Here is a 27,996-nt window from a genome sequence, read left to right as displayed (position 1 = left end):
ACCTACTGTCACCATGTCTTTCTGGTGCTTCAGTCTTCAGCTGCACCATAGAAACACATGTTCTAGCACCTTCCAACTCATGTGACCATTGATCTCAGTCACAACTCCTTCCCTAAGTTTCTGCTCAGCCCTGGCAAGTACTGGAGTTTCGTCAGCGGTCCACCAACAAGGGGGACCATGTCTGTACCAAATAAACAAACATACAGCTCGGGGCCTGGTAAAAAGAAAGCTCGTCATTTATTCTTCTCTTTAAAATCTTTTTGTTGTTGTCTTTGTTTTTGGTTTTTTTTTGAGACAGGGTTTCTCTATGTAGTCCTGACTGTCCTGGAACTCACTCTGTAGACCAAGCTGGCTTTGAACTCAGAAATCTGCCTGCCTCTGCCTCCCAAGTGCTGGGTTATAAAGGTGCGTGCCACCATTTTAAACTTGCTTTTGTTCATCTTATTCTATGTGAGTGTTTTGCCTACACATTCACCATGCCTGATGCTCATGGAGGTCAGAAGAGGGCATCAGCTCTCCTGGGACTGGAGCTAGGGATGGTTACAGATCACCAAGTGGGTGTTGGCAATCAAACCTTTGTTCTCTGCAAGAGCAGCAAGTTCTCTTCATCGCTGAGCCACCTCCCCGGTCTCTCTTTATTATCCTTAAAAGAGTTTCAACTGTAAAATAGTAACAGGGACAGCACACAGAGTCTGGAAGGTTGAACCCTGCTGCGAGCAAGTCTGGAAGCGAGGCTATTGGTGACCTCAGATGGCCTTATGGACGACTCCAATAACCCTGAGGAGAAGGGTCCAATTCACTTTAGGTCCACTTTACCACTCCAGCAATGTCAAAGAAGGGCTAGAATATTCCTGGCAAAATCAGGGTGCTGAAGGCTCTTCCTTGAAAAAGTTTCATAGTCTTAGCTGTATATTTCGATTCCATCTCTTCTGTCATAATAAGTAAACATGACAGTGTAGCTTAACTCAGTGTGCCGAACGGCTGTTTATTTGGCTTTGCAAAGATGATTTGTAGATGTGTAGTATTATTCTTTTTTTGTTTGTTTGTTTGTTTTTTCTTTTTTCTTTTTTTCGGAGCTGGGGACCGAACTCAGGGCCTTGCGCTTGCTAGGCAAGCGCTCTACCACTGAGCTAAATCCCCAACCCCTCTTTTTTTTTTTTTTTAAAGATTTATTTATTTATTATATATAAGTACACTGTAGCTGTCTTCAGACACACCAGAAGAGGCATCAGATCTCTTTACAGATGGTTGTGAGCCACCATGTGGTTGCTGGGAATTGAACTCATGACCTCTGGAGGAGCAGTGCTCTTAACCACTGAGCCATCTCTCCAGCCCGTGTAGTATTATTCTTACTAATTACCATTTTGCGCTTGAAATCTTGAATGACCTCTAACAGCGATGACAAGACAGTCTACTCATTGACGGTCAGTGTGTGCTACACAGGAAGGGCGTGGCTTATCAGGAAAGGAAAGTTCCTACTGTGTATCATATACCTTCTGAAGCCACTGTTTCTGTAAAGCCTGCCGCCTTGGAGGTTAAGTCAGGTGTTGGCAGATATTTTGGTGCAGTAGGAAAACAAACGGATGCCATGGTGATTTATAACGCTGACTTTAGTTTTTGGGAATTAAAGTCTTCCTGCTCTAACGGTATGCAGCAGAGCAGGTCCAAGGTAGCCTGCCAGCCTGAGATTGTTCACTAGGAGCCAGCTCAGTGTCAGGGCTCCTCTGGACAGACACAAACACCAAGTGATCAATAGCCCAAGCTTAATCCAAGAGTCAATAGAAAGGAAAGTCAGGATGTGATGAACAGGTAAACAAATTTGGACAGTTCCAATATGGAAAATAATTTTAATAGTGTTTCATAGCAGAAGGAGGGAAAAAAAGAACAGAAATATCCAGCCAACAGATTTATTTTCAGAATATGAAACATCAAGCAGGAACATAAAATATGAGAAGTGTCAACCATGATGCCTGGAGATTGAAGGCAGATGCAGAAGAATCTTAATTGTCAGGTGTTGAAAAATGCTGTCTTCAGGGGTAGAGAACCCGTGTTCTCCATTAAGTCTCCTTGCTCAGAACTCTTTTAAGAGCAAAGCAAGACTAGATTTCAAACATGCAGTCTCCTCCCAGACAACAAAAACACGTTAAAACATTGTATTCCTGAAATGAGAGCCAACTACCTTAGCATGTATTTGAGACCAGGTCTCATGTAGCCCAGACTGCCATCAGATCTCTGTGTAGGAATCCCTGATCTTCGTGTCTCCACCCGCAGAGTGCTGTGATTTTAAGTGCATGCTAGGCTATATCACCAGCACTCACTGTTTCTCATGTAGGTCTCCAACTTTCTATGTAGCAGCCAAGAGCCAAAGATGACAATTCTTGGTTCTCCTGCCTCTGCCTCCCATGTGCCTGTGGGATGATAGGGCTGCCACCAATTCAACACAATGAACTAACAGTCTGGAGTTAGAACTTTTTTTCCTTTTCCTTTTTTGGATATTTTCTTTATTTATATTTCAAATGTTATCCCCTTTCCGGGTTTCCCCTCCGGGATCCCCCCCTTTGCTTCTATGAGGGTGTGAGGGTGTCGTTTCCCACCCCCTAGAACTCTTACTGAACACTCACATATTTGTGCAGAATACTCATGCTTCTGAACTTTATATAGTATATATCCCCATAAACATGATAGCCAAAGTCTAGGAGCTTTAAACAGTTACTATTCTCACTCATAAAGAACAGTAATAATGGGCTGGAGAGACGGCTCAATGGTGAAGAGCACTGTCTGCTCTTCCAGAGGACCTGAGTTCCCAGCAACAACATGGTGGCTCACAACTATCTGTAATGAGATCTGATGCCCTCTTCTGGTGTCTGAAGACAGCTACAGTGTACTCATATATAATAAATAAGTAAATCTTAAAACAAAAGAACAGTGATAATGATTGTCCAAGGTTAAGGCAGAACACTAGTCAAAATGCCTCATCTGCACACAAAACATTCAGAGTAACTTGTTCATATGCTGTACTCTGCTCTCAGGGAGAACAGGCCAAGGTCACAGGACAGATCATCCCACGCGACTTGGACATTCAGACAACTTTCCTTCTTGGTCCATACTACTTCTAAGTGCAGCTTAACTCTGGGGAGAAAGAAGTCTTCTTGACCCCCAGGGCAGGGAAAGAGTTACATCCTCGCACTGAGAAGCCAATAAAACCTCTCTTGATTATAATTTAGATAAGAACCACTAGATTGAATAATAATGTCTGAAACTCCCCTGGCTGTTTCACCTTGAGACGTCCATCACTGGGTTAAACATGATGCTAATTGCATTTGGATTGATTAATTTCTCTCACTCCTGTCTATTCGAATAATGCTTAACAAAATAATCATAGCACCCACAGCCAAATCTTTTCCGTCAAAGGAATGAAGCCATCAGAACAGGCAGAGATGAAAGAAATGAAGATGACCCGTAATTACTGCTACGGTGATATCATTACCATATTACACAAAATGAGCACGGGGGGGGGGCGCGCTGAAATTATTTATTTATTTTAATGGAACCCCGAAACCTAAGAACACAGATTTGATATTGAGTGCAAAGCACAGAAATATGTAACTTTAAAAAAATAAAAATCTTGCTGATAAAACTGCAAAATCAAGCAGACACCGAGGCACAGATCCATCGAGTGCAGGACTGTGGGCAGATATTTGCACACTGCCTTTCTCTGCAGTAACATGGTGTACATGCCTTGCAGACACATAGATGCTGTCCTCCTCCACGCCACAAGGATGCCATGGCTACTGGAGAATTCTTTACACAGAAAATGTAATTTTGTTTTAATGTTGTTAAAGTGGCCTTGTTTATAAATTTATAACTCAAGTTTTAACTGAAAGTAGTTCCAGTTTAAGATGTCAATGAAAATAGATGTCTACAAATTTTACATATGTCCAATATATGTCTATATTTTACATGAGGACAATATTATGGCATTTACTGAAATACTAGCAGGGAAGAATATAACACTATTTCCTAAAAGTTTCCTGTTATCTGATGGACGTTTTTTTTTTTTTTTCCCCCTTTCTTTTAACACAACAGAAAACGTTTGATTGCACAGGATTTACAACGTGGTTCCAAATCTAGAACTTCTTTAACGGCATTTGCAGAGAAGTCATATAGCTTCTCTGTGCCTCAGCTACCTATTCCATCTGTAAACTGAGGCTGCTCTGTTCCTTCTTGTATTACTTTGAGGCTTAACGACATGCTCAAATGCATGAACAGAGACAGACAGACCCCCCTCCCCCGCCACATCTCGCATGTTTGGCAATCGTTGGTGCCAAGAAAATAGATAAATAACATATCACACACATAAAGACTACATGTCTCCTCTAAGATTAACTTTATGGTATCAACAGAGCCCTTGAACAATGTTTTAGTCATTCTACTTAAGTTAATTAAACAAGCATTTGTAAAGTACCTTGTATAAGAATTTTAAAATATATTTGTGAAATAAATAAATAAGATACTTGGTATATAATTTTAAGAAGCTAAAGACTATTTGTGCTAGGGATTTTTTTTTCTTTTTTCTTTCTCTCTCTCTTTTTTTTTTTTTTCGGAGCTGGGAACCGAACTCAGGGCCTTGCGCTTGCTAGGCAAGCACTCTACCACTGAGCTAAATCCCCAACCCCTGTGCTACGGAATTTTGAAGGCAGAGCTGCCAGTGAATAAAAAGTGAAACTGGATACTGAAATTGCTTTAGTTAGCTTGGGCAATAGGTATGTTTCTTTTTCTTTTTCTTTTTTTTTTTAATATTTTAAGATATTTTATATGTATATGTGTTTTTTTCTGCATGTATGTATGTGCATCATGTATGGGTATACCTGGTGCCCTCAGATGTTAGATGACAATGGAACCTGAACTGGAGTTTCAGATAGTTGTGAGGTACCATGTGGTGCTAGGAACTGAACCCAGGTCCTCTACAAGATCAGTAAGTGCTCCTAACTTCTGAACCATCTCTATAGGCTCTTTTTACTTTCCTATGTAAGTATTATTAAAGAAACCAAGCACATATATTTGAGTTTATAATCAGTAACAAATTTGAACAACACTTTAATAAAAAATTGAAACAAATACTTCTGACAGTTGATAGACTACAAACATCTATGATAGTAAAAATAATCCATTAGTCATTTTGATTCATTATTCTGAAAATGACAAAAAAAAAAAAAAAAAGAAAGAAGAAAAAAACAACCTAGGTGCTTTTCTGCAGTCTATTTTGAAGTGAATTTCAGGTAAGTTCGTAAGTGCTCAGTTAGTAGGATAAAAAGAATATCAGTTATTACTATAATTTGAAAAAGATAAGGCTGATGGCACATAAACACATTAATCTTTACTTAAACTCGAACAAATTCACAATACATTCATATGTTTCCTTGATGTGAAACAAGAAAAACCCTGAAGAGACAGCTGTGTGTGCATGCATGTGGGGTGTATGTGGGTGTGCATGTGTGCATGTGTGTAGAGTTATAGGGAAGATTAAAATGGACTAGACTTGTACCAATAAAACATAATCTGGATAATGACTCAAACAAAGCAACTGTAAAAAAACAACATAATTTTGAGTTAAATTGTATATGGACTGCAGAAGACATTGTCAAGGAGCTATATTATTTTGTTCAATGTGATAATTTTGTCATTTAAAATGTTAGAAATTCATACAAAAGCATAATGGAGGGAATGGTGTGATATCTAGAGGTTTCAGTGAACATAAGCAAAGCAAAAAGTGTGATATGAGTGTGCAGATCTAACAACAGCAGGAGGCTGACCTTTATGGGCCGTGGGGATGAGTGTGGGGTTCAATATAACACTCTCTTTAGTTAGTATGCACTTTAAGAAAGCCTCACCAAACCTTCTCCCATCACTACCTATCACAGGATAATTCTAGAAGCTCCATGATGAGCACTCAGAGAAGACCAGTAAAAGAGGTGGGAATCAATGCTGCGGAGGCTTGGAGATGGCGAGATAGGAAAAGTGTAAGAAAGGAAATAACGGGCTGGAGAGATGGCTCAGCCGTTAAAGGCTAGGCTCACAACCAAAAATATAAGAAAGGAAATAACTGGGGCTGGGGATTTAGCTCAGTGGTAGAGCGCTTACCTAGGAAGCGCAAGGCCCTGGGTTCGATCCCCAGCTCCGAAAAAAAGAACCAAAAAAAAAAAAAAAAAAAAAAGAAAGGAAATAACTTGCCATGTCATGAATATTTATTTTCATCATTAAAATCTTTGGATGAGAAACAAACTACAATGATCAACGCTCAAAAGCAGATTACTTATGTTTTAAATACACATTGGACACAGGTTATGTCTAGTAATAAAGAATTGCTTCTTTCCAGCCCATCTCTTTTTTTTTTTTTGGTTCTTTTTTTTCCGGAGCTGGGGACCGAACCCAGGGCCTTGCACTTCCTAGGTAGGTGCTCTACCACTGAGCTAAATCCCCAGCCCCCAGCCCATCTCTTTTAATAAAATAAAAATCACATGACTAACATGATATTTCACTCTGTCCATTACAAGGCTACGAGAGAAGCCCACTGGGTCAACATGTCTCTACAAGATTCTTAGGAGGTGGAGGGAATGAGTCCTTTATTTATTGAATCTTCTCAGAAGAGGCTATAGTAAGATACAAAAAGGACTAGCTTAACTGAAAACTTTCACTAGTCATTTTTTGTCATTGTTGTTGTCTTAGTTTTTTTGTTTGTTTGTTTTTCGTGGGGGCGGTTGGGGGAGACAGGGTTTCTCTTACTTCTGGCTGTCTTGGAACTCATTGTGTAGACCAGGCTAGCCTCAAACTCACAGAGCTCTGCCTGCCTCTGCCTCTAGCATGCTGCAATTAAAGGTGTGCACCACTGCCCAGCTTCGCTAGCCCAATTCTATTTCAACAGCACATCCTTACATTGCCAACAACTACACACAGAAATGATGACGTTACTCTGACCATTCTTTTACTTCATAGATTTGTCTAATTAAAAAAAAGATTTACTTATTTTATTTATGTGTTTATGAGTGTCAGTGTGTATACATGCTGTCTTAGGGTTTCTATTGTTGGGATAAAATACTATGACCAAAAGCAATGGGGAGGAAAGGGTTTACTTCAGTTTATAGTTCTACACCACACCCATCACTGAGAAGTCAAGCCAGGAACTGAAACAGAAGCCATGAAGGAATACTGTTTATTGGCTTGCTCCTCCTGGCTTGTTCAGTCCATTTTCTTATACTACCCAGGACCACCTGCCTAGGGCTAGCATTGCTCCTAGTACACTGGGTCCTCTCACATAAATCATTAATAATAATAATGATGATGATGATGCTAACACAGATTTGGCCACAGGCCAGTCTGGTGGGGGCACTGTCAATTGTGGTTCCCTCTTTTTAAATGACTTTAGCTTGTGCCAAGCTGACAAAAAAACTAAGCCAGACATGTGTACTTCATGGGTGCACTGCCCACAGAGGCCAGAAGAGGGCATTAGATTCCCCGGAACTGGAGTTACAGATGGCTGTGAGATGCTACATGTGGGTGCTAGGAACAAACCCAGGTCCTCTGCAAGAGCAGCAAGTGCTCTTAACCACTGAGCCATCTCTCCAGCTCCCCAATTTATCCAATTTAAATTTACTTGTTATTCACATATATATGCTCCATTTGTCCAAACTGACCAGAAAATAAATTCATTGATTAAAAGAGATTTTTAGAGTTAATTAAATTTGAAAAGATACAAGTAACTACCTGGGAAGATTTAATTTTAAAACTTTTCTTTATAAAATTATGTAGCATAGAAAAAAATTATGTCATAGTATAAAGGCATAACACCTTCCATCTTCAGTATTTATGAATTTCATTTAAAGCCGAATTACAATCAGATAAGAGGTTATTTTCCTTGTGCCTAAAAATAATAGCCACTTAAACCTGTGTTTTCCCCATAATACTCTACTACAATGTTTCTGGATAACTTTATTTATAATACTCATAAATTATGAGTTTGAAATAATTAGAACACAAGTATTCTTAGCTAAAAAACAATAAAGCACATACAGCGGTCTGCATTACCTAAGTCCGCAGCTTGGTCCGTTCCTAGCTAATAATTCATGCTGTGCAGTGGGAGAGAGAAAATACTCTTTGATGATAGTACAGATCATCATTTAGGATTTTTTAAAAAATAATTTAGGATCTTAAATGCTGCTTGTGGGGAATCAATATGGCAAAACAGAATAAAAGAGAAATGTTAATCAGATTTTATACAAGCATTTATTATAACTTTTAATTAAATGTAAACTTCCATTTTATTAATTTTATTTACATTCAAACTAATATATGTGAGAGTAAAAAGAAGCACTTTTATAGGTGCTAGACCACTGCCCTCAAAATAAAATTAATTGGAAAGTAATTGTCTAACAAGCTCTTACTTCCCTTTGGGCACTGACATTCAGGAGTTGGTGCTCTGTGTAAACCTTGAATCTGGAGAGAGCTTAGTGACTGTGGAATAGCTTTCCCAACAACTTGAGGGGTCGGGTGGAGAGATCAGGAAATGATGTTATTTCAGCACGCTGTGTGTGCTCAACTCCAGCTAGTCATTTTGAAAGAACATGCCTCTACCAGGCTGACCCATGGGCAAGCCTGTGGCACATTTTCTTGTTTGGTGTGGAGGGCTCAGCTTACTATGGGACGTGCTACCCTGGACAGGCGGTCCTGGGTTCATAACAACAAGCCATGGGGAGCAAACCAGTAAGCCTTTGTGTCATCCTGTTGTGTGGCTACACCACAAATTTGTTAGCTTAGTCATTTACCTACTTAAAGACTTTTGAGATGTTTCTTTCTCTCTTTTTTTTAAAGATTTACTTATTTATTTTATGTGAGTACACTGTAGCTGTCTTCACACACACCAGAAGAGGGCATGGGATCCCATTACAGATGGCTGTGAGCCACCATGCGGTTGCTGGGTATTGAACTCAGGACCTCTGGAAGAGCAGTCAGTGCTCTTAACCACTGAGCCAAGTCTCCAGCCTCCAAGGTGTTTCTAACTTATAATTATATAACTAAATAAAAGCCTGGAAACACACTGTCTTTGTGTAGAATATTTTCATGCATCTTGAACAAAAAAAATTAGGAGCTTTAGGTATGTGGAATTTGCTAACTTTATACAACAAACTACCAAACTTCCTCAAAATGACCATGACATTCATTGGTAATGTGTGAGATTTAAATGTTCCACACCTAAACCTGCAAGACCTATCTTTAGTTTTAGCCACTCTACTGGCTATACACACTAGTATCCCATTATGAAGACTAGTGATGTAAAAGATTATTTCTCCACGCTCACTAACCATTTATTTATTTCTCTTGTAAAGTATCAGGTCAAATATTTTACCCATTTAAAAACTATGCTGCTTCTTCTCATCTAGTCCTAGAAAGGTTAACAACAACATAAGTAAAGAAAAATAACAAAACAAAACCCACAACATGGGCTAGTTGATAAAAAAAGATACAGGCAACACCAGGCTTTCCCTATATCCACAGTCCTGGACCGTGGCAGGATCAAGCCTGAGTGTCGGAACACCATCAGGTGACTTGGAGAAGTAAGACAGATTATATTGCAGGCCTTCCGGGCTCTACCACCACCTCCAGGCCCTAGGTGTCTGACTTAATTAGGTTTCCATTGCAATGATGTAGTTTGAATAGGTCTGAACCCATAGGCTCACGTGCTCGAATGCTTGGTCCATGGAGAGTGGCACTATTAGGAGGTATGACCTTGTTGGAGGAAGTGTGTCACTGCAGGGGTGGGCTTTGAGATCTCCTATGCTCAATCTCCACCCAGTGTGGGACAGAGTCCCCTTCTGTTGCCTGGGGATCAAGATACAGAGCTCTCAGCTCCTTCTTCAGCATAACGTCTTCCTGCAAGCTGCCATGCTTCCACCAAGACGATAATAAACTAAATCTCTGAGCCTGTAAGCCAGCCCCAAATTAAATGTTTTCTTTTATAAAAGCTGACTTGGTCATGGTGTCTCTTCACAGCATTAAAATCCTAAGACAAGTGATAAAACACCATGACCAAAAGCAACTTGGAGAGGAAAGGGCTTATTCCGGCTTACAACTCCTAGGCCACACTCCATCACCAAGGGAAGTCAGGGCTGGAACTCAAGGCAGAAACCAACGAAGAGCACATGGGGGGATGGTGCTTTCCGGTTTGTTCAGCCTACTTTGTTTCCTTTTTAAAGTTTTCATTTATTTTATTTTGTTTATGTGCATGGATGTTTTCGATGCCTATGTCTGTGTACCTCATGTGTACCTGATACCCACAGAGGCAAGAAGAGGTTATTGGATTTCCTGGGGTTGGAGTTACAAATGGTTGTGAGCTACCATGTGGGTACTAAACCCAGGTCCTCTGGAAGAACAGCAAGTGTTCTTAACCACTGAGCCGTCTCCCCAGCCCCTTCAGCCTACTGTCCTGTAACATCCAGGACCGCCTGCCTCAGAGCGACTCCACTCACTCTGGCTCTCCCACATCCATCACCAATTTTCTTCCTTCCAATGACCTTAGCCCTTGTCAAGTTGACAAGAAAAACTAGCCAGGGAAGAGGCTCCTGTAACAGGAGCTCAGGGAGGGCCACATTTGCTCATTTCTTGGCCCTACTCTAAGAATAGGTCTGGCATCTGTCAAGAACCCATGCCACTTGTGATGGTGAGTCTCTAGTATGAGGGAAGGGAATGTGCTAATCTGTGAGGCTTGGGATGAGTGTCTTCAGCTTTCTTCATTTTAAGAGGAGTTGAAAAACGTCATATAAACAACGTAGATCTGTGTGCACATTAGGGCACACAGAAACTAAAAATAAAACCTGTTATGAGTTCACTGTAATCCATTACCAAGAACAGTTTCTTTCATGTTGTTAGATTATTAAAAAAAAAACTCCTTGTATGAAAGTGACTGTAAGCCTATGTCAATGTATGAAAGTGACAGCAGACTATGCCACTCGGCTGGGACAGAGCTTCTTCACACATCTCCTGCCACTCATGTGCCCTGAGACTAAAAGCCTGGTAAAGTGTGGCTCAGAGTCTACTGTGGATAGACTTGGTCTCTAGAGAGATTATATAATTAGTCACAGTGACAAGTGGCAGAACACCCACCCGAGTCACCTGATTCCACTTTGGGGTTCTTTGAAACATTCCTCATTGAGTATAAACCTAGCACCCCTCACTTCAGATAATCTGGAAAGCACTGACAACACACAATGGTCGTCAGCATGGGGTCCACAGTGATCTGGCTCTCCCACATCCATCACCAATTTCTGTGGAGCTTCTGCACCCTTTGTTTTAGAGACTTGTCTCAGAGCGAGAGGGTCCAGTTGGATAAGAAGTAGCAGTGACCAGGGTCTATTAAGAAGGAATGGAAGCCTGGGTGTGGTGGCATATGCAGGCACAGGTAGGGGAACTTTAAGTTCCAATGTAGGGCATAGTAAGACTCCTTCCTCAAAAGACAAAAAAGGCAGAGCATGCATACATACAAACACACACATACAAACACACACATACAAACACACATACACACATAGGAGGAAAAGACACACACATGTGAGGAAGAGTGTGCTTCACCCTGGGCTTAAAGGTTCGCAGATGTGTTTTTCTTTCAGAACCCTTGTAGCTGGGGTTGGGAAGTACTAAGAGCCATGCTTGGGTCTCAGGCTCCTTTCTGTTGAGGGGCTTGGATGGGAGGTGGCTTCTTTCCTCGTCACCAGCAGTTTGCTCATTTCCTCCATGAGGCCTCCTCCATTGCTCTGGCTGGCACTGGACTTTGAGGTCTTTATGGGACTAGAGCCTCAGAGATGGACTCTCAGGCCATTGTGCCTTACTGTGGCCTCTGCCACAGTGGCTGGCCAGTGCCGACTACAACTGCAGAGATTTCACTACGGCTCGCCTGGGACTCCTCAGGCTGGCAGAGAACATGGCGGAGGAGGGCAGGCGAGCCAGAGGGAGGCTGAGACCTACTCCACATGAAGGTGGTGCTGGCCCTGGGTGAAAGTATGCCCTGTGGGAAGACAGGCCTTGCAGGAAGGCAGGCCCTGTGGGGTGTCCTCTTTTCTCCAGAGCACTGAATTGCTCTATTAATTTAATTTTTACTAGTATTCTCTTGTGCTTTGTTTTGGATATTTTTTATGGTTTTCATGGCAACTCATTTCATTGGTTCAAGTTGGACCAACTAATTATCTTTTAAAGATGCTAAGTTCCCTTTTGATTTTATATAAACCATTATGAGTTTAACAACAGTCGAAGGTCGAGGGCTAATTTCCTTTCCTATAGTTTGTGGCAGGAAGAGTGCACTTTCAGAAGAGGAAAGAGTGCAAAGAACAATCACGGTGACAGGTCCCAGTATGAGGAGAGGAGGAGGAGAAAGGGAGGCTGTGGCACGAATCATTTATTTTTATGATCAAGCATCAAATTGAGAAGGAAAATGTAATTTTCAATCTCTTTTATTTTTAATAAGAGATAAAATGGAACACTTAAATTCTAAGCCAACTTTAAAAAGTAGGACAAAAAAACTCACCTCTCCAAGTGTACTTTTATACTGTTTTGCTTTGAGGTTATTTGGTAAAGTAGCCTAACAAGTTCTAGGAGGTAATCAAGTAAACTGGTTTATTTAGTTCCGAAATCCTTTAAGAAGCAACGTCCACCAGTAAAGAGGGTTGAAATGCTTTAGAAGACATGAGTACTGACAGTGTGAACAGATGAAGTCCTAATGGAATTTAAATGGAAATCATCTAATTGCTCACTGTGCACTGGCAGTATGACTTCACCTTTCCCAAGAGGGCAGCAAGAAGCTTTCTAGTTTCTTGAAAGTCCTAGTTGAGAAGTGCATTAGGATTTCAAGCTATTATAAAATTGTTGAGGCCACCTACAAAAACCTTAAGGGCGCACAGCTGATACAGATTTCATAAATTCTAGCTAGGTGCTGTGGGGCAACAGGGGTCGACTGAGCCAAGGAGTTCAAGGCTGGCCTGGGAAGCACAGCAAATTTCCCTCTCTTAAAGGGGGCCTGGGGGTAGTGAGGAGGTATGGGATGTGGAACCCTGGAGCGGGGTGGATTGGGAGGGGAATAAAATCTGGAGTGTAAAAATAAAAAAAATAAAAAAAATAAAAAATAAAAAAATAAACTAGGCTGGAGATGGCTCAGTGATTGAGAGCGCTAGGTGCTCTTCTAAAAGACCTAGGTTCCATTCCTAACAACTACACTGTGACTCACAACTCCATAACTCCAGTTCTAGGTATCTGACACCCTCAACTGGCCTCTGAAGGCCTACACATGATCAAGGAAGGTATGTACGCCCACACACAAACAAAAATGCCCATATACACAGAAAATCAAAACCAAAACCACTGCTGACACCACCACCACCACCACCACCACCACCACCACAACCTGATCAAAGCAACAACCAAAACAAAAGAACAAAAGACAAAACAAAACAAAAACTCCCACCAAAAACTTTCAAAGCCTTAGCAGCAATTGCACAGTTCCATTCAGCCTACAGTCCTTTGTATTCAGAAAATTTGACTATTGTCCAAATGGTGTTTGAAAAACTCATTGATTTTTGTTTTGATCAGGACATTTTGCTAAGTCAAACCAAGAGCTGCCCCCATTAACAAGTAACTGCTGTGCCACAGAGGACAGCAAGATTAGATAGAAACAGAAACATTGTAGAAATGGAGCAATGCAGAGAATTGTGACGATCTATGAAAGCAAAGAACATAGGACTCAGACTCATATATAAAAAGAGTCAGCTTATCTGTGCTCCAATCTGATCCTAATAACTGGCCCCAGAGCATTTACTGAAGAGGAACTGAACACCTTCAGAAGCCTATTTAGTTTCTGGACATTTAAAACAGCTTGCTTTGCCTGTCTGTATATCTATCTACTTCTGTATATCTATCTACCTACTATCTACTAAGTTAATTTGTTTTCTTTTTGGATACATTTTGCTTTGTAACCCTAGCTGGCCTGCCACTTACTAAGCAATCTAGGCTAGCCTCAAACTTGTAGCAACCCATTTGCCTCAGCCTCTCAAGTACTGGGACTTAAGATAATTCACCACCACTCCTGGCTTGAAACTTCTTTAGGGGCTGGAGAGATGGCTCAGTGGTTAAGAGCACAGACTTGCTCTTCCTGAGGTCCTGAGTTCAATTCCCAGCACCCAAATGGTGGCTCACAACCATCTGTAATGGGATCTGATGTCCTCTTCTGGTGTGTCTGAGGACAGCTACAGTGTACTCATATACATAAAATAAATAATTTTTTTTAAAAAAGTTCTTTAACAGTTTAAAAGGTTTCTAGAAATTGTCCAAGTCTTTTTTTGATTAGAGACACTAAGTACTTCTTTAGATGGACACACAATAAAGAGAAATGGGAGGCAGTGCTGTACCCAAACACGGATGATCCTTAGAAAGACAAGTGACAGCTCAACCCTCTCTCCAGGAACATTTGTCACCTATGCCTTTATCCTTCAGGGATTTGAGTGAATGACATATGCTATAGGTTGATAATTATGTTTTTTTCTTTCTTAAAAACAAAACAAAAAAGCCTAAGAGGCCAATGTTGGCCCCTTCCCCAGGAGAGACAGGAGGCTGAGTGGTTTTGGGAATACATGCCTTCATCAGACTTGCACTGTGACTGCTGAATACATGCAGCGTCCCAGCAACACCTGCTCTCACGACCAACCACCTGGGACTGAGAAGGATCCATCAATTCCCCCTTCCCCTGAGAGATCACCCAGACCTAATGCTTAATTCAATGTCATGATAAAAAAAAAAAAAAAAAGCTACCCACCAACATCCATCAGCTACCAGAGGTCAAATTATTTAAAATACTTTATCAATGAGAATTATATAATTTTATTTTTTCAAATGAGTTACAACGCTACATATGGCAACAGTATACTTATATCAAGATAGGAAAGACCGAAAGGAATAAAATTTCTTACTCAAATCTGTTACCAACACCTTGCCAATGGCTTAAATTTTGAGCTGCATTTCCACATCACTGGATGGAAATTGTTGTTTCTCATCCAGAAAGTGTGAATTATTTATTTTGGATTATAGTGATATTTGGTCACAGATTTTATAACACAAAACCCAAACCCCATAAACAACTACATTTTAGTTCGAAGTAGTTAGCTTTCTTTGTCATGAACAAACAGAGGCGGCCTTCTTTTACTTTTGGCTCGCTCACGTGCTCTGCTTATTTTATTTCCATTTGTTTTGCTACTAAATGTCACCTAGCCTGTATATCTACATGTTAGACTACTCAGCCTCTGTCCTCCTGATTACCAAATCCACCTATGTATTCCTCTGATTTTGAGACAGAGTCTTACTCTGTAGCCCTGGCTGACCTGGAACTTGCTATGTAGTCCAGGCTGCCTTTCGACTCACTGAGATCTGTGTGCCTGTGTCTCCTCAGTGCTGGGACCACTACACCTGGCAATTCCACCCATTTTTAACCCAAAGTTATATGTGTATATATTTCAAAAGTCAAATAAGTCTAAGTGATTTAAAAAGAAAAAACACAGTTTTCCTTAACTACTTCCTAGTGGCAACCACTTTCACCATGTTCTGGACATTATTTTATATTACCTCAATGTCTCTCTTTTTTTTTTTTTTGGTTCTTTTTTTTTTCGGAGCTGGGGACTGAACCCAGGGCCTTGCGCTTCCTAGGTAAGCGCTCTACCACTGAGCTAAATCCCCAGCCCCTTCAATGTCTCTTAATAACTAAATAATACGCTATATTATTTCTTGGAGTTTTTTTTTCCTTTCAATATTGATTTGCTCCAATAAAGATAGTGGTGATTTCACTGTTTTCCACACATTCCCCACTTGTAATTCCAAGACTATATATGCAAGTAACTGTACCTTCTCAGAGTTCTACAGCCTGGTGTCACTTAGTGGCTAGTGACATATTCAAAGGAACACTTCACTCCGGTGGTTTTTGCTTTTGTGTAAACATTATAGTCATACAAACATAGTCCAGTATACTATATACTAGGGCTAAAGGTGCGTCCTATTGCTCTAGGGCCATGTGAATAATACAAGTAAGCATAGCACAGTATAGTCAGAGACAAAGCAAACGCAGGCTACATGAAGGCACTGCATACATGGCATACCTTATAAGACACTTCTTATATAAGTAGTCTCTTAAACCATCAGTAACTTACTTTAATAAATACATAATAATACAACCATGTATTGCAGTTATTAAGTACTATGTTCCATACTTAATCATATCTGCTATATTTAATATTAGTCACTGTTATTATTATTGTGGTGGTGGTGTGCATGCGTGTGATGTGTGTGGGGGTGCATTTGTGCCATGGTATAAGTGTGGAGATCAGAGGCAACTGACTCCCCAGAGGCTGCAGAGGAAACACTCACTCAGGAGCCGGCAAGCTGGCTGCTCCTCCGCTCTTTCTATTAATGGACACACAGCTTTCTTACAGCAGCACGAACACAAGCACAGGAACAACATATGTTACTACCATGGCTTTCAGGGAACTAGAAACAGGAATTTTCCAGTTCCAGTATAATCTCATGCAATCAGTTGTGTCCACTGTTGCCCTAAAGTCTGTTACATGATGGACTGTCTACATTACTACATAAATGCTGTCACGGCCGTGCCCCATAGTCAAATAAGCTTTATTTTCTTTTCCTTCCTGGCATATGCACATGTTTCTCTGGGACACTGCTTGTTTTTCTGTTATGATTCATTATTTTTCTACTTCAACCACAGAATCTATCTATCTCTCTAAATCGTTAAACGATATCAAGATGTATCATGACATTTGATGCCACCTTCCTAACAGCAAACTCTTTCTCCAAGGTGTTCTTTGGTCACTGTTGTTCCTTTGTTCTTGTTTTCATATAAAGAATGTTCTCAGATATTGGTAATCCAAAGCAAATAAATAGACAGACGGATGCTCCCTGCAGCTCTTCAGGACAGGATCTGGGCTGTTGACTGTGATTACAGGGCTTAGCTGGAGAACGTCTAACGTCAGCCATTACTGTCCTTGGGCTGCTCAGATTCCCTGAAAAAGTCTCCCCGTAGCCTTGCTGGGGACGTGGAAGACTTTCCATGCCGTGTGCATAATTTACAATATTTCAGTCTGGACCCCCATCTTTGTATATTTACTAACACATGTGTATGGATGTCTGTTTATGGGGAGGCTAGAGGTTAATGTCAGGCTGTTTTCTCCAGTGACTCCCAACTTTTAAGAATTTGATTTATCGGGAGCTGGAGAGATGGCTCAGTAGTTAAGAGCACCCGACTGCTCTTTCAGAGGTCATGAGTTCAATTCCCAGCAACCACATGGTGGCTCACAACCATCTGTAAAGAGATCCGATGCCCTCTTCTGGTGTATCTGAAGACAGCTACAGTGTACTTATATATAATAAATAAATAAATCTTTAAAAAAAAAAAAACTTAAAAAAAAAAAAAGAATTTGATTTATCGTTGTTACCACCACGGTCCGGCAGATGTCATGTGTGTAGGCGCAGGCGTGTCTTGGTCAGAGGACACTCTGTAGAGTTCTTTCTTTCCACCTTTATGAGGGCTCTGAACATCAAACCTGGGCATCCAGTTCCCACAGCAGTACTTTTTAAAGACAAACAAGTAAACAGATGACTCTTTGCCAGCATATATGTAAGTGCACCATACACAGGAGCTGACACAACTATTTCAGGCAACGTTGCTTACTGAACCTGAACTTTCCAATTTGGCTAAAGCGATTGGCCAGCAAATCCTAGTCATGGCATCCTCCTGTCTCCTTTCCCCAGTGCTGGGATTACAGGGGTATGCCACCACACTTTGCTTTAAAAAAAAAAAAAAAAAGTGTGGGCTCTGGGGGTTGAACTCAGCTTCTTGTGCTTGCAAGCAAGCACTTTACCAAATGAACTATCTCCCCAGCCTGCAAGGATAGGTTATAATATATTCAAAAACAAACAAACAAAAACAAAAAGAAAAACAAACAAAATACAAACAAAACAACTGATAGTAACTGGAAGACATCAAAACATAATGTTAATAAAAGATGACTTTCCCAGGTCCTTAGTCACACGGAGTTGTCTTAATTGCTTTGGTGAGCAGTTTTAACTTCCACTTCATTTTTCTTGAACTGTTGTTCGCACCCAACTTTTTCCCCCACATACTGGACTCTCCTGCCCCTGTCTTCTTTCAGTGTATAACCATTTAAGTGTTCTTCAATTGTTATATATTACGCTTGTCCTGCCTATCACACTGTGGAACACTTGATACCAGTCACAGCTGGTCCCCAAATCCTAATGTTAAAAACAAAACAACAACAACAAAACCGAAGCCCAAACAAACAAAACTAGTAATTACTCACAGTCTTGAGTACAAGGCTACTCTAACCATGCACAGGAGCTGAAGAACAAGGCTATACACCACACCAGAAACCCTTTTACATTTTGTTATGATAAAGTCAAAAGATTAGTGGCTGACAAGAACCCAGTGGATGAAATAGCCCGATTCTATGAAAGTATTTAACACTGTCTCTCCTGGCATCTTCCTTGCAAAATTAATTAAAACTAGACAGGATATATGAGTCTCATGAATTGAAGACTGACCCAAAGACTGCAAGGAGTGATTACACACTGCCTTAAATCACATTAAGCAAAGTGTCTGGTAGAATGTCCATAGAGTATTAGAGTGGTTATAATCTAGTATTTCCATTAGTGCTTGGGAAAGGAAAGAGTATGTTAATTAATGTTGAGTGCACACATTAAGTAGAAGCTATCTGTGAAAACCAGCATTACCTACAGCATAAAGGAGCTTTTTTTTTTTAATTTATTTAATACTTAATAATAATTCTTTGGTTTCCGGGCAAACATCCCCCTCCCCCCTCCCCTTCCTTATGGGTGTTATAAAGGAGCTTTAAAGTAAGAAAAATACGTAAAAACTTTTTAAAAGCTGGATTGTTTCTTTTTATTGCAAATAATACAAAATGAATTTTTACCAAGTCTCGTATATATGAAAGTTGGTGAGGAAGAACTGCAGCCACACCAACAGGAGACCCAATGACTCTTAATTTATAATTATACATGACAGAAGCGTATAAACTCCTAGGAAGATGAGTGTTTGGGTCTATAAACAGTCCTAGGTAGGGTGGAGACAGCTCAGGGATTACCGATGTTTATTGCTCTTGCAGAGGGGCCAGAAGGTTCAGTTCCCAGCACCACTTGGTTCACAACTATCTGTAACTGCAATTATTGGGATTCAAACACTTCTCTGGCCTCCACAGGCATGAGGCATACAAGTGGTATACATACAAACATACATACATGCATACATACATATACACATACACAGGTAAAACACTCATACACATAAAATAAAAATAAGTAAATATTAAAAACAAACAAATGCAATAATTGAGCTGGGTGGTAGTGGCACGTAGCCCAGCACTCAGGAGGCAGAGGCAGGTGGATCTCTGAGTCCAAGTCCAGCCTGGTTTATAAGGTGAGTTCCAGGACAGCCAGGGCTACACAGAGAAACCCTGTCTCAGTAAACATAAAAACAAAACAAAAAGCAAACCTATAAACCATCTACATGATACAGCAACTTTCTTTAATGCTAGCATTCCTTTTTAAAAAAAAATTATGTTCATGGATGTTTTATTTACGTGTCTGTCTGTGCAGCACATGCCTGCCTGGTACCCAGGGAATCCAGAGGAGGGCATCAGACCCCTTGAGACTGGAGTTACAGACAGTTGTAAGCCTGCATCTAGGTACTAGGACCATAACCTGGTCCTGTGGAAGAGCAGTTGATGCTCTTAACTGCTGAGCCTTCTCTCCAGCCAACATTTCCTATTTCTTGTTTTGTTTTTAGAGACAAAATTTTGCTATTGTAGCCCATGTTGATCTTTTAATTCATGATCTTCCTATTTCTGACTCCTGAGTGCTATGATTTCAGAAATCTGCCAGCATACATCCTGCCCAGCCAAGCTTTCTTTCCTTTTTCTTTTTTGAGTCAGGCTACTCTAATCATGCATGATCATGTATCTCAACCTGGCTTCAGTCTTGTTAGGATGACTTTGTTAGTCAAAGGATGACTTTGAACTTATCTGATCCTTTTGACTGGGGAACAGAACCCAGGCTTCTGTCTATGCTAGATCCCCAGCTCAAAACTGTGGTTTTATTCAAATACAGAGTGCTTATGGAATGCTTAGGGGAGCCTGGGGTCCCTCCAACCTTCAAAGTAAGCCCTTTTACTGGTCCATCTAAGTCAGGTCTGGCCATCTCATTTCTTTTGACAGGGAAAGATCTGGGCCAAGAGAAAAAGGGAAACAGGGCCAACAGGGAAAGGATGCGACCAACAGTGTTCAATGGCATATGAGGGGAATTTGCCTTAAAGCTTCTGATGTTTTCTCACTGATAAAAAGTTCAGAGGGAGGAGAAACTTTTCTTCTTAGGGTACTACTGTCAGCCTATGGTGTCATCTTGAAAATATGAGAGGAGTTAATCTAAGAAGGAACTGAGCACACCGAGGTCCACAGGAGATGGGGTTCTGTAATGTGCAGATGTGAGCTCCTCGACAGCCAAGACACTATTCTTTAGCTATGTCTACACGACGAACGACAGTCAATGGATTAAATATGACATTCCTATTTTTTAAATTTTTTTCATTCTAGTTTGTTCTATTCTGATGTATTAATTTTGTTTTATCTTACATTTGACTTTATTATCATCTTTTAGAAGCCTGTTTTCTGACGAGAGAGGGAGGAGGTGAGGTGGGAGGAACCAGGAGGAGCAGAGGGAGGTGAAACAGCAACCAAGACCTCCGAGAGAAACAAAGCTATTCTCAGTACGAGGGAAAAGAAGAAGCAGGGTCACAGTGCGGATGATTTTCTGGTTATGAATATGCAAAACCACGAGACATTTTATTGAATTAGAGCTATGTTAAAATCCCCAGAAAGTTCAAGAAAAAGATAATTAGCAAAGTCCTGGCAGAGCACGGTGGAGTACACCTTTAACCCCAGCGTTCTGGAGCTGGAGGTGGAGGCAGAGGCAAGGGGACTTTGGTGACTTGAGTCTAGTTTTGTCTACAGAGTGAGTTCCAGGCTAGCCAGGAACACATAGTGAGACTCTCTTACAAACAAACACCCAAACAACACCTCCCTCCCCCAAACCCCTCCTCCCGTCCCCCAAAGAAACAGCAAAACAGCATCTGCCAATGACGTCCTTGATTAACAGAACTAACATGCTGTATATTTCCTCTTCTGTGGCTCCAAACCCTCAAGTGTGAACGCTACAATACATGACAACATTTATTTGAAATTCTTTGGAAGTAGAAATTTTGTTTTCACAATGGCTGAGGGAACTTTCATCTTGTAGAATCCAAAGAGAAAAAGAAAGTTTATAGGCAATAGTATGAAATGCCTTGTTTTCAAGAAACACCAGGGACTGAGATCAGACATTTTCCATCATTGCTTGTGATAATTAATATCTGATAATAACGCTGGCTAGCTAAAACCTTAGTTCAAACGTTAATACTGAGTTCTCACACAAGAAGTACTTAAGGCCGGAGAGATGGAGAGAGAGGAAAGGTGCTTGCCACGGAGGACTCACAAAGTAGGAGGGATCAACTCCCAAATGGTTTTTCTGACTTCTAACAACACACACACACACACACACACACACACACACACACACACACACACACTAAATAAAATATATAACTTTTTTTCTTCTTTTTTCTTTCTCTTTTTTTCTTTTTCTTCTTTTTTTTTTTCTTTTTTTCTCTTTTTTTCGGAGCTGGGGACCGAACCTAGGGCCTTGTGCTTGCTAGGCAAGCGCTCTACCACTGAGTTAAATCCCCAACCCCATAATAACTTTTTTTAAAGGAAAAATATTTAAGGGTTGGAGAGATGAGGGTTGGGGATTTAGCTCAGTGGTAGAGCGCTTGCCTAGCAAGCACAAGGCCCTGGGTTCGGTCCCCAGCTCCGAAAACAAAAAACAAAACAAAACAAGGGTTGGAGAGATGGCACTGGGGTTCAAAGAAATCACTGCTCCTGTAGCAGACCCAGGTTCGGTTCCCAGCATCTACATGGTAGCTTTAACTGTCTGAATCTCCAGCTCCAAGGGACCTGACACCCTCTTCTGATGTCTACAGGCTTCTACAAGCACATGGTGCATACGTATACTCAGGCACACAGCCCTCATATTAAATAACAAACAAACAAACAAACAAACAAACAAATCTAAAGCCCACTTACACACAGAGAAATGTATAGCTTGGTTTTTGTTATTGCTAACAAAGGAATGAGTATGATTTGTAACCAAATGATGCCAATTCTTTCCCTGTTAATATGACTTTATCTGGCTTAAACTAGGAGGACAAAGCAAATCAATAACTTTATCTAGAGGAAATAAAGCCAAGTAAAATTGCACCCCAAACATCAATGTTTATGTCAGTCTTTAGCCCTTTCTTGCTCAGCTGTACAGTCTCCAATCATCCCTGAAATACAAGTGATTGGGCTCTTCTGGGCCCACCAGTTAGGGGAGGGAACATTTATCTACCGTCAATTCATGGGACAGTAATCTCCTTCCCACTCCTCTGATTAGGAACAAGCAGGATGCTAGAGAAAGGCCTCAACAGCTTTAAAAATAAATAAATAAACCCAGCCCCTTCTGCTCCCAGAATACAGAAAAGATTGGCATTAATACAAGAGAAAGTGATGCGGCCAAACAAAAGCCAATCCAAAGGAAGAGCACAAGTTGGCCTAGCATTATTACTAGCAAGATAGCATACTTGTTAAAAATGTATATTTTAATTTTCTGTATTGCAAAAGGCCCCAATTTGCCCAGGGATCCAGCTAAGCTGCCATTTTCTACAACGACAGAGTCTAATCTTTATTTAATGGATTTAGCATCTCTCTTTACTAGAGTGGTCTCTAAGGAAAAGGGAGGGGAGAGCACAGGGGCAGGGAAGAGCCGGTCTGCCCCTCCCCCTTTCATCCATCTAGCACTCATGTTTGTGTTCAAAATTCAATTACCTCCTTATTGATACTTCACAGAGATATTTAAGCTGCAAACATGAAGCCCTGATTTCCCAAGGGGCCATGCCCCTCTCTATTTCACTGCTCTGCTTCCCCCAGGGTGAATTCCTGAGGCGTCCATATTAATAGGTAATCAGTCACAATTCATTTATTAAACAGCTAGCAAGGTTTATCAGCCTGCCCTGATTAGCCCGAAGAAACCGCTGAATTCCTAATTTATTTATGGAAATGTAAGTGTCTTTTTGAATTCCATTCAGGACTTGTGGAGGTGTTTTGGTCTAGCACACAGACATCTAACAGGCAGTACAGCAGTGAGCAGGCTTCCCAGGACAGAGAGACATTGACACTAGACGGCAAAGAGCCAGGGACATACACTGCAGAGATTCTTCTGGCCCCGGATTTGGGTCCCCATAATCCTTGGATTAGTGCTTATCTGATTGCTTTCTGTTTACATAAAAGAGTTGGAAATGCTGTCACTAGGCAGCCACGACTATCCAGTGTAATAAGAAAAAAAAAATCAATCTCTGAGATGCTGCTTTTTGATTGGCAGAAAAGTGGCCCTTAATAGAGTAGAATTGAGGACCTCAGTGATTTAAAAGACAATAATTCTTAGCAGAGTTTAAACCAGGCTGGAATACAAACCAAAGCCACCAACACAATACTTTCCAAGCATTCATTTTGGAACAGCAACTAAACCAGATCCCATTTTAATCTTCCGCTGCTCTAGGCTACACTGACAAAATAGCTTTGCATATCATTTTCACAATTCCAATCAATTAACAATTTCCCCAAAATTACCCATTACTGATTTAAAAGGCCAATACAGATTAAATAAGGCTCTTAGGAGCAACATTAAAATGTGTCCAAAATGTCCTCCAATAGGTGAATTAGAGAAGAAAATGCTCTAGGAAATGAGTAGATTCTATTACCAAAACTCCTGCTTCCAGCAGAATTAAAAGTGATTTCTTACCAAAAATGATACAAATATTAAAACAATGGATCACTGTCAATATTTCAATGTCAACAAAGAACACAGTTGACACTTATTTTTACATATCTACCATCAATATTTTCAAATTCTCATTTGCCTTCCTCCACATGACAAATGTGGACAGTGAAAGACAAATCTAGCTGAGGGGTGTCCCACAGTATCCCTCACCTGCACCTCTAAAAATAACCCATCAAGTTTGGAACTGGAAAATATCATCCTAAGTGAGGTAAACCAGACCCAAAAGAACATGCATGGTATGTGCTCACTTATAAGTGGATTTTAGCCATAAAGTAGAGGGTACCCATGCTGTAATCAACAGACCCAAAGAAGCTAAGTAACAAGAAGGGCCCAAGGGAAGAACTTGAATCTCACTCAGAATGGGAAACAAAATAGTTATCAGAGGTGGATGAAGGGAGGGAACTGCATAAGAGAAAGGGATGGGGGATGGGGGGGATCAGGTGTGGGGAAGGCCAGGAGAGTGAATGGAAATCTGTGAGGGTGGGGGAGGGGCAGTAATCTAGAGTACATGCCAGAGACCTGGGATGGGAGGCTCCAGGGAGTCTACAGTATCTTGTACAAGTGACGTTAAGAATAAACTAAGGAGCTACAGAGACGGCTCAGCTGATAAGAGCACCGACTGCTCTTCCAGAAGTCCTCAGTTCAATTCCCAGCAACCACATGGTGGCTCACAACCATCTGCAGTGGGATCTGATGCTCTCTTCTGGTGTGTCTGAAGACAGCTACAGTGTACTCACATACATAAAATAAATGAACCCTTTTTAAAAAAGAAACAAAGAAAACCAAAAACCTAACTTTATGTACTTTATTGATTCCCTACAGCCAATAGGGTTTGAAACCCAGCCCAATAGGGTTTCTCTGTGTAGCCCTGGCAGTCCTGGAACTCATTCTGTAGATAAGGCTGGCTTTGAACTCTGAGATCTATCTGCTTCTGCCTCCTGAGAGCTGGGATTAAAGGAGTGTGTACCACTAATACCTGGCTGATACATTAGTTTTTAAATTAAGAATGGCTTATTTACTACTGCATATGGGTAGATACATACATGCCCCGGAGGACACCTAGAGTGGAGATGGTAGTCACCTTCCATTGTGATGTGTGTCCCAGAGACTGAACGAAGGCCATCATGCCTACACGCCAAGGCTTTAGTCACCAACTATTGTGCCACACCAATAGTAAGAGGCGAAAATGATACAAGAACTCCCCTTTACATATAAAACTATAGTAAAATGTCTGTTAAAAATAGTAACAATTTACAGATTAGATAAAAGAGCAGCCAAAACGTGTATCATTTTGTCTATTTACAAAACAGGTATACTTTTGAAAAAGAAATCACTTTCCACTAAAATAATTTCCAGAATATTAAGAATAATACATTTTATAAATTAATTAACTCATATATACATATTTTAGTATGAATAGCAAAAGTACATTAAGTTGTTAACATAATTAGTTATCATGTGTGTGAATATATTCCCCTAAAAGACATTATTACCATATGAATTACAGTATGCAGAAAACCTCTTTTAAACAGGCATGTGCATAACGTACAGGAAGAAAGGAAAAGCAAAGTTAACTGTAATATTAACATACAACTAGAAGGTGTCTCTAACTATAGACAGCTTAACACTCTACACTGCACATCCCTCTTTACTCCTCCTCTTCAGTTGAATCTTCGAGAAATTATTTGCCTAAGTTCTAAGACAAAATATAGGCGAAAGTCAGAACTTCCTATACTCTCAAATTAGTCAATGCATGCGTTAGGATTCTGTTGATAAACCCCATGGTAAAACTTATTTTTCCTTTAAGGCTCAATGTCTTCATTTTAAAATACTATCTATGGGTCTCATTTCTAAATACTATATACAGGAAAGTCAAGACTCAAGTGTCATGAGGGACACCAGGTGCACATATATACATATAGGCACACACTCATACACAAAATTAAAACAAATAATTGCTTTAAATGTATCCTATTTTTATGTGTATACATGTTTTACCTGCATGTGTCTATGTGTACTACATATGTGCCTGGTACTCACAGAGGCCGGAGGGGGTCTTAAGCCTCTAGAACTGTAGTTACAGATGGTCATGAGCTGCCATGTGAACAACGGGAATCAAACCTGCAACTTGAGCAAGAGCAGAAAGTGTTCCTAACCCTTGAGCCATCTCTCCAGGCCCTCAAAAAATGTCTTAAAAAAATTATCAGCCCAAAGATAACATTCCGTGTGTGTGTGTGTGTGTGTGTGTGTGTGTGTGTGTGTGTGTGTGTGTGTACACGTACGGGGGGGGAGGGGAGGGAGAGAAAAGGAATGATCAGAGACAGAGATTAGAGAACAACTTCTTAAAGGACTCTTCTCTTTCTACTATGTGGGTTCAGAGGATACAGGTTTTCAGGAGTGGCGGTAGCTAACTACCTGCTCAGTCGTCTTGCTGGCCCAGAAGAGGCCATCAGAACCCATGATCTGTACTTACAGATGGTTGTGAGCCACCATGTGGTGCTGGGAACTGACCTTGGGTCCCCTGCAAGAGCTGCAAGAGCAGCAAGCGCCCCTAACTGCTGAGCCATTTCTTCAACCCTCTAGCTGATGGATAACTCTTGACACCTATCTTGGCTGACTTTAATCTGAGATAAAGTCCTTACAATGAAAATACCAGAGTTCTTAAATCTAATGCTTTCCTCCAGCACCACCATTTAAGGAAAAATTAACATCAAAAGGAGACTATACAAATAACATTTTTTAAAGATTTATTTATTTATTTATATGAGTACACTGTATCTGTCTTCAGACCCACCAGAAGAGGGCATCAGACCCCATTACAGATGGTTGTGAGCCACCATGTAGTTGCTGGGAATTGAACTCAGGACCTCTGGAAGAGAAGTCAGTGTTCTTAACCAGTGAGCCATCTCTCCAGCACACAAATAACATTTTCTTTGTATTAAAATAAACTACAAAGGCTGAAGAGATGCCTTTGTAACCTTGTAGGCACCAGGTATCCAAGTGATGCACCTGTATACATGTAGGCAAAATACCTATACACAGAAAAAATTTTTAAATGAACATCAAAACAGATCTACTTTATTTTTTTCTTTTAATTTCGGTTCAATAACACTGTAATCTCCTTATCAATAACTTTTATCCACATCTTTCCCACTGCAGGCAGCAATGATCTCAATCTTGGGACACAGAGACATTCTTGAATATTAATACTCCCTGAAATAATAACATAGTAAAAAACACTTAAGGCTTTTCTATGATTTTATGGAAACCTATTATTCTATATATTTCTGAACTCTAAATCTTGTAGGTTCATTCAAGAAAACAATAGAGCAAATGAAAAACAATTCTTGTCTACTTGCCCCTCTTACAAGATCCTTCATTCCTATTGAAAAGTTGCTACAATTCACCCCATGTGCCCACCTAACTAGAAACTTCAAAGGAAATGCTGCCATCTACTGAATGGCATTCTCAACCTTTCTATAATCCAGTGGCGCCTCATTTAATGATGCACTGAGAGCAAAACTTTAATATTGAGGATGTTTGTGCCAAAAAGAAAATACAACAACAAAAAACAACAAAGTGAAGCAGACATGTTGACACACACCTTTAATCCCAGCACTTGGGAAGCAGAGACAGGCGGGTCTCTATGAGTTCAAGGCCAATCTGGTCTACATAGTGAGTTCCAGGCTATCCAAGGCTACACAGTGAGACTATATCTCAAAAGACAAAACAAAACAAATAAAAATAAAACCTAAACTTTAAGGCACAAAATCACTTCATATTAATAGCTGCCAGTGAGAAGAAGAACCCCAGAACACATCTCTTCCTATTCTGGGTAGAAAATCACCATTATGGGGCTGGAGAGATGGCTCAGCAGTTAAGAGCACCTGACTGCTCTTCCAGAGG

General features: G+C 40.5%; 1 protein-coding gene across 10 annotated transcripts in view; it reads right to left on the bottom strand.

Moving 5' to 3' along the window:
* Positions 1-27,996, bottom strand: part of Lin52 (lin-52 DREAM MuvB core complex component) — a 97,227-nt gene that overhangs the window by 22,104 nt on the left and 47,127 nt on the right. For 2 of the 10 annotated variants that reach the window (XM_017594487.3, XM_017594488.3), the window contains one exon: positions 391-27,303. The exons of the other annotated variants lie outside the window; for them this stretch is intronic. In XM_017594487.3, the coding sequence (XP_017449976.1) occupies positions 27,182-27,303 (122 nt within the window). In that variant the 3' untranslated portion in view covers positions 391-27,181. Of the gene's footprint in view, positions 1-390; positions 27,304-27,996 lie in introns of those variants that run through there. 10 annotated transcript variants of the gene reach the window in all.

The sequence above is a fragment of the Rattus norvegicus genome, chromosome 6, assembly GCF_036323735.1.
Source record: "Rattus norvegicus strain BN/NHsdMcwi chromosome 6, GRCr8, whole genome shotgun sequence".
Taxonomy (NCBI): Eukaryota; Metazoa; Chordata; class Mammalia; order Rodentia; family Muridae; genus Rattus; species Rattus norvegicus.
The sequence above is the reverse complement of the archived record's forward strand: the minus strand, read 5'-3'. Positions and strand labels throughout refer to the sequence as shown.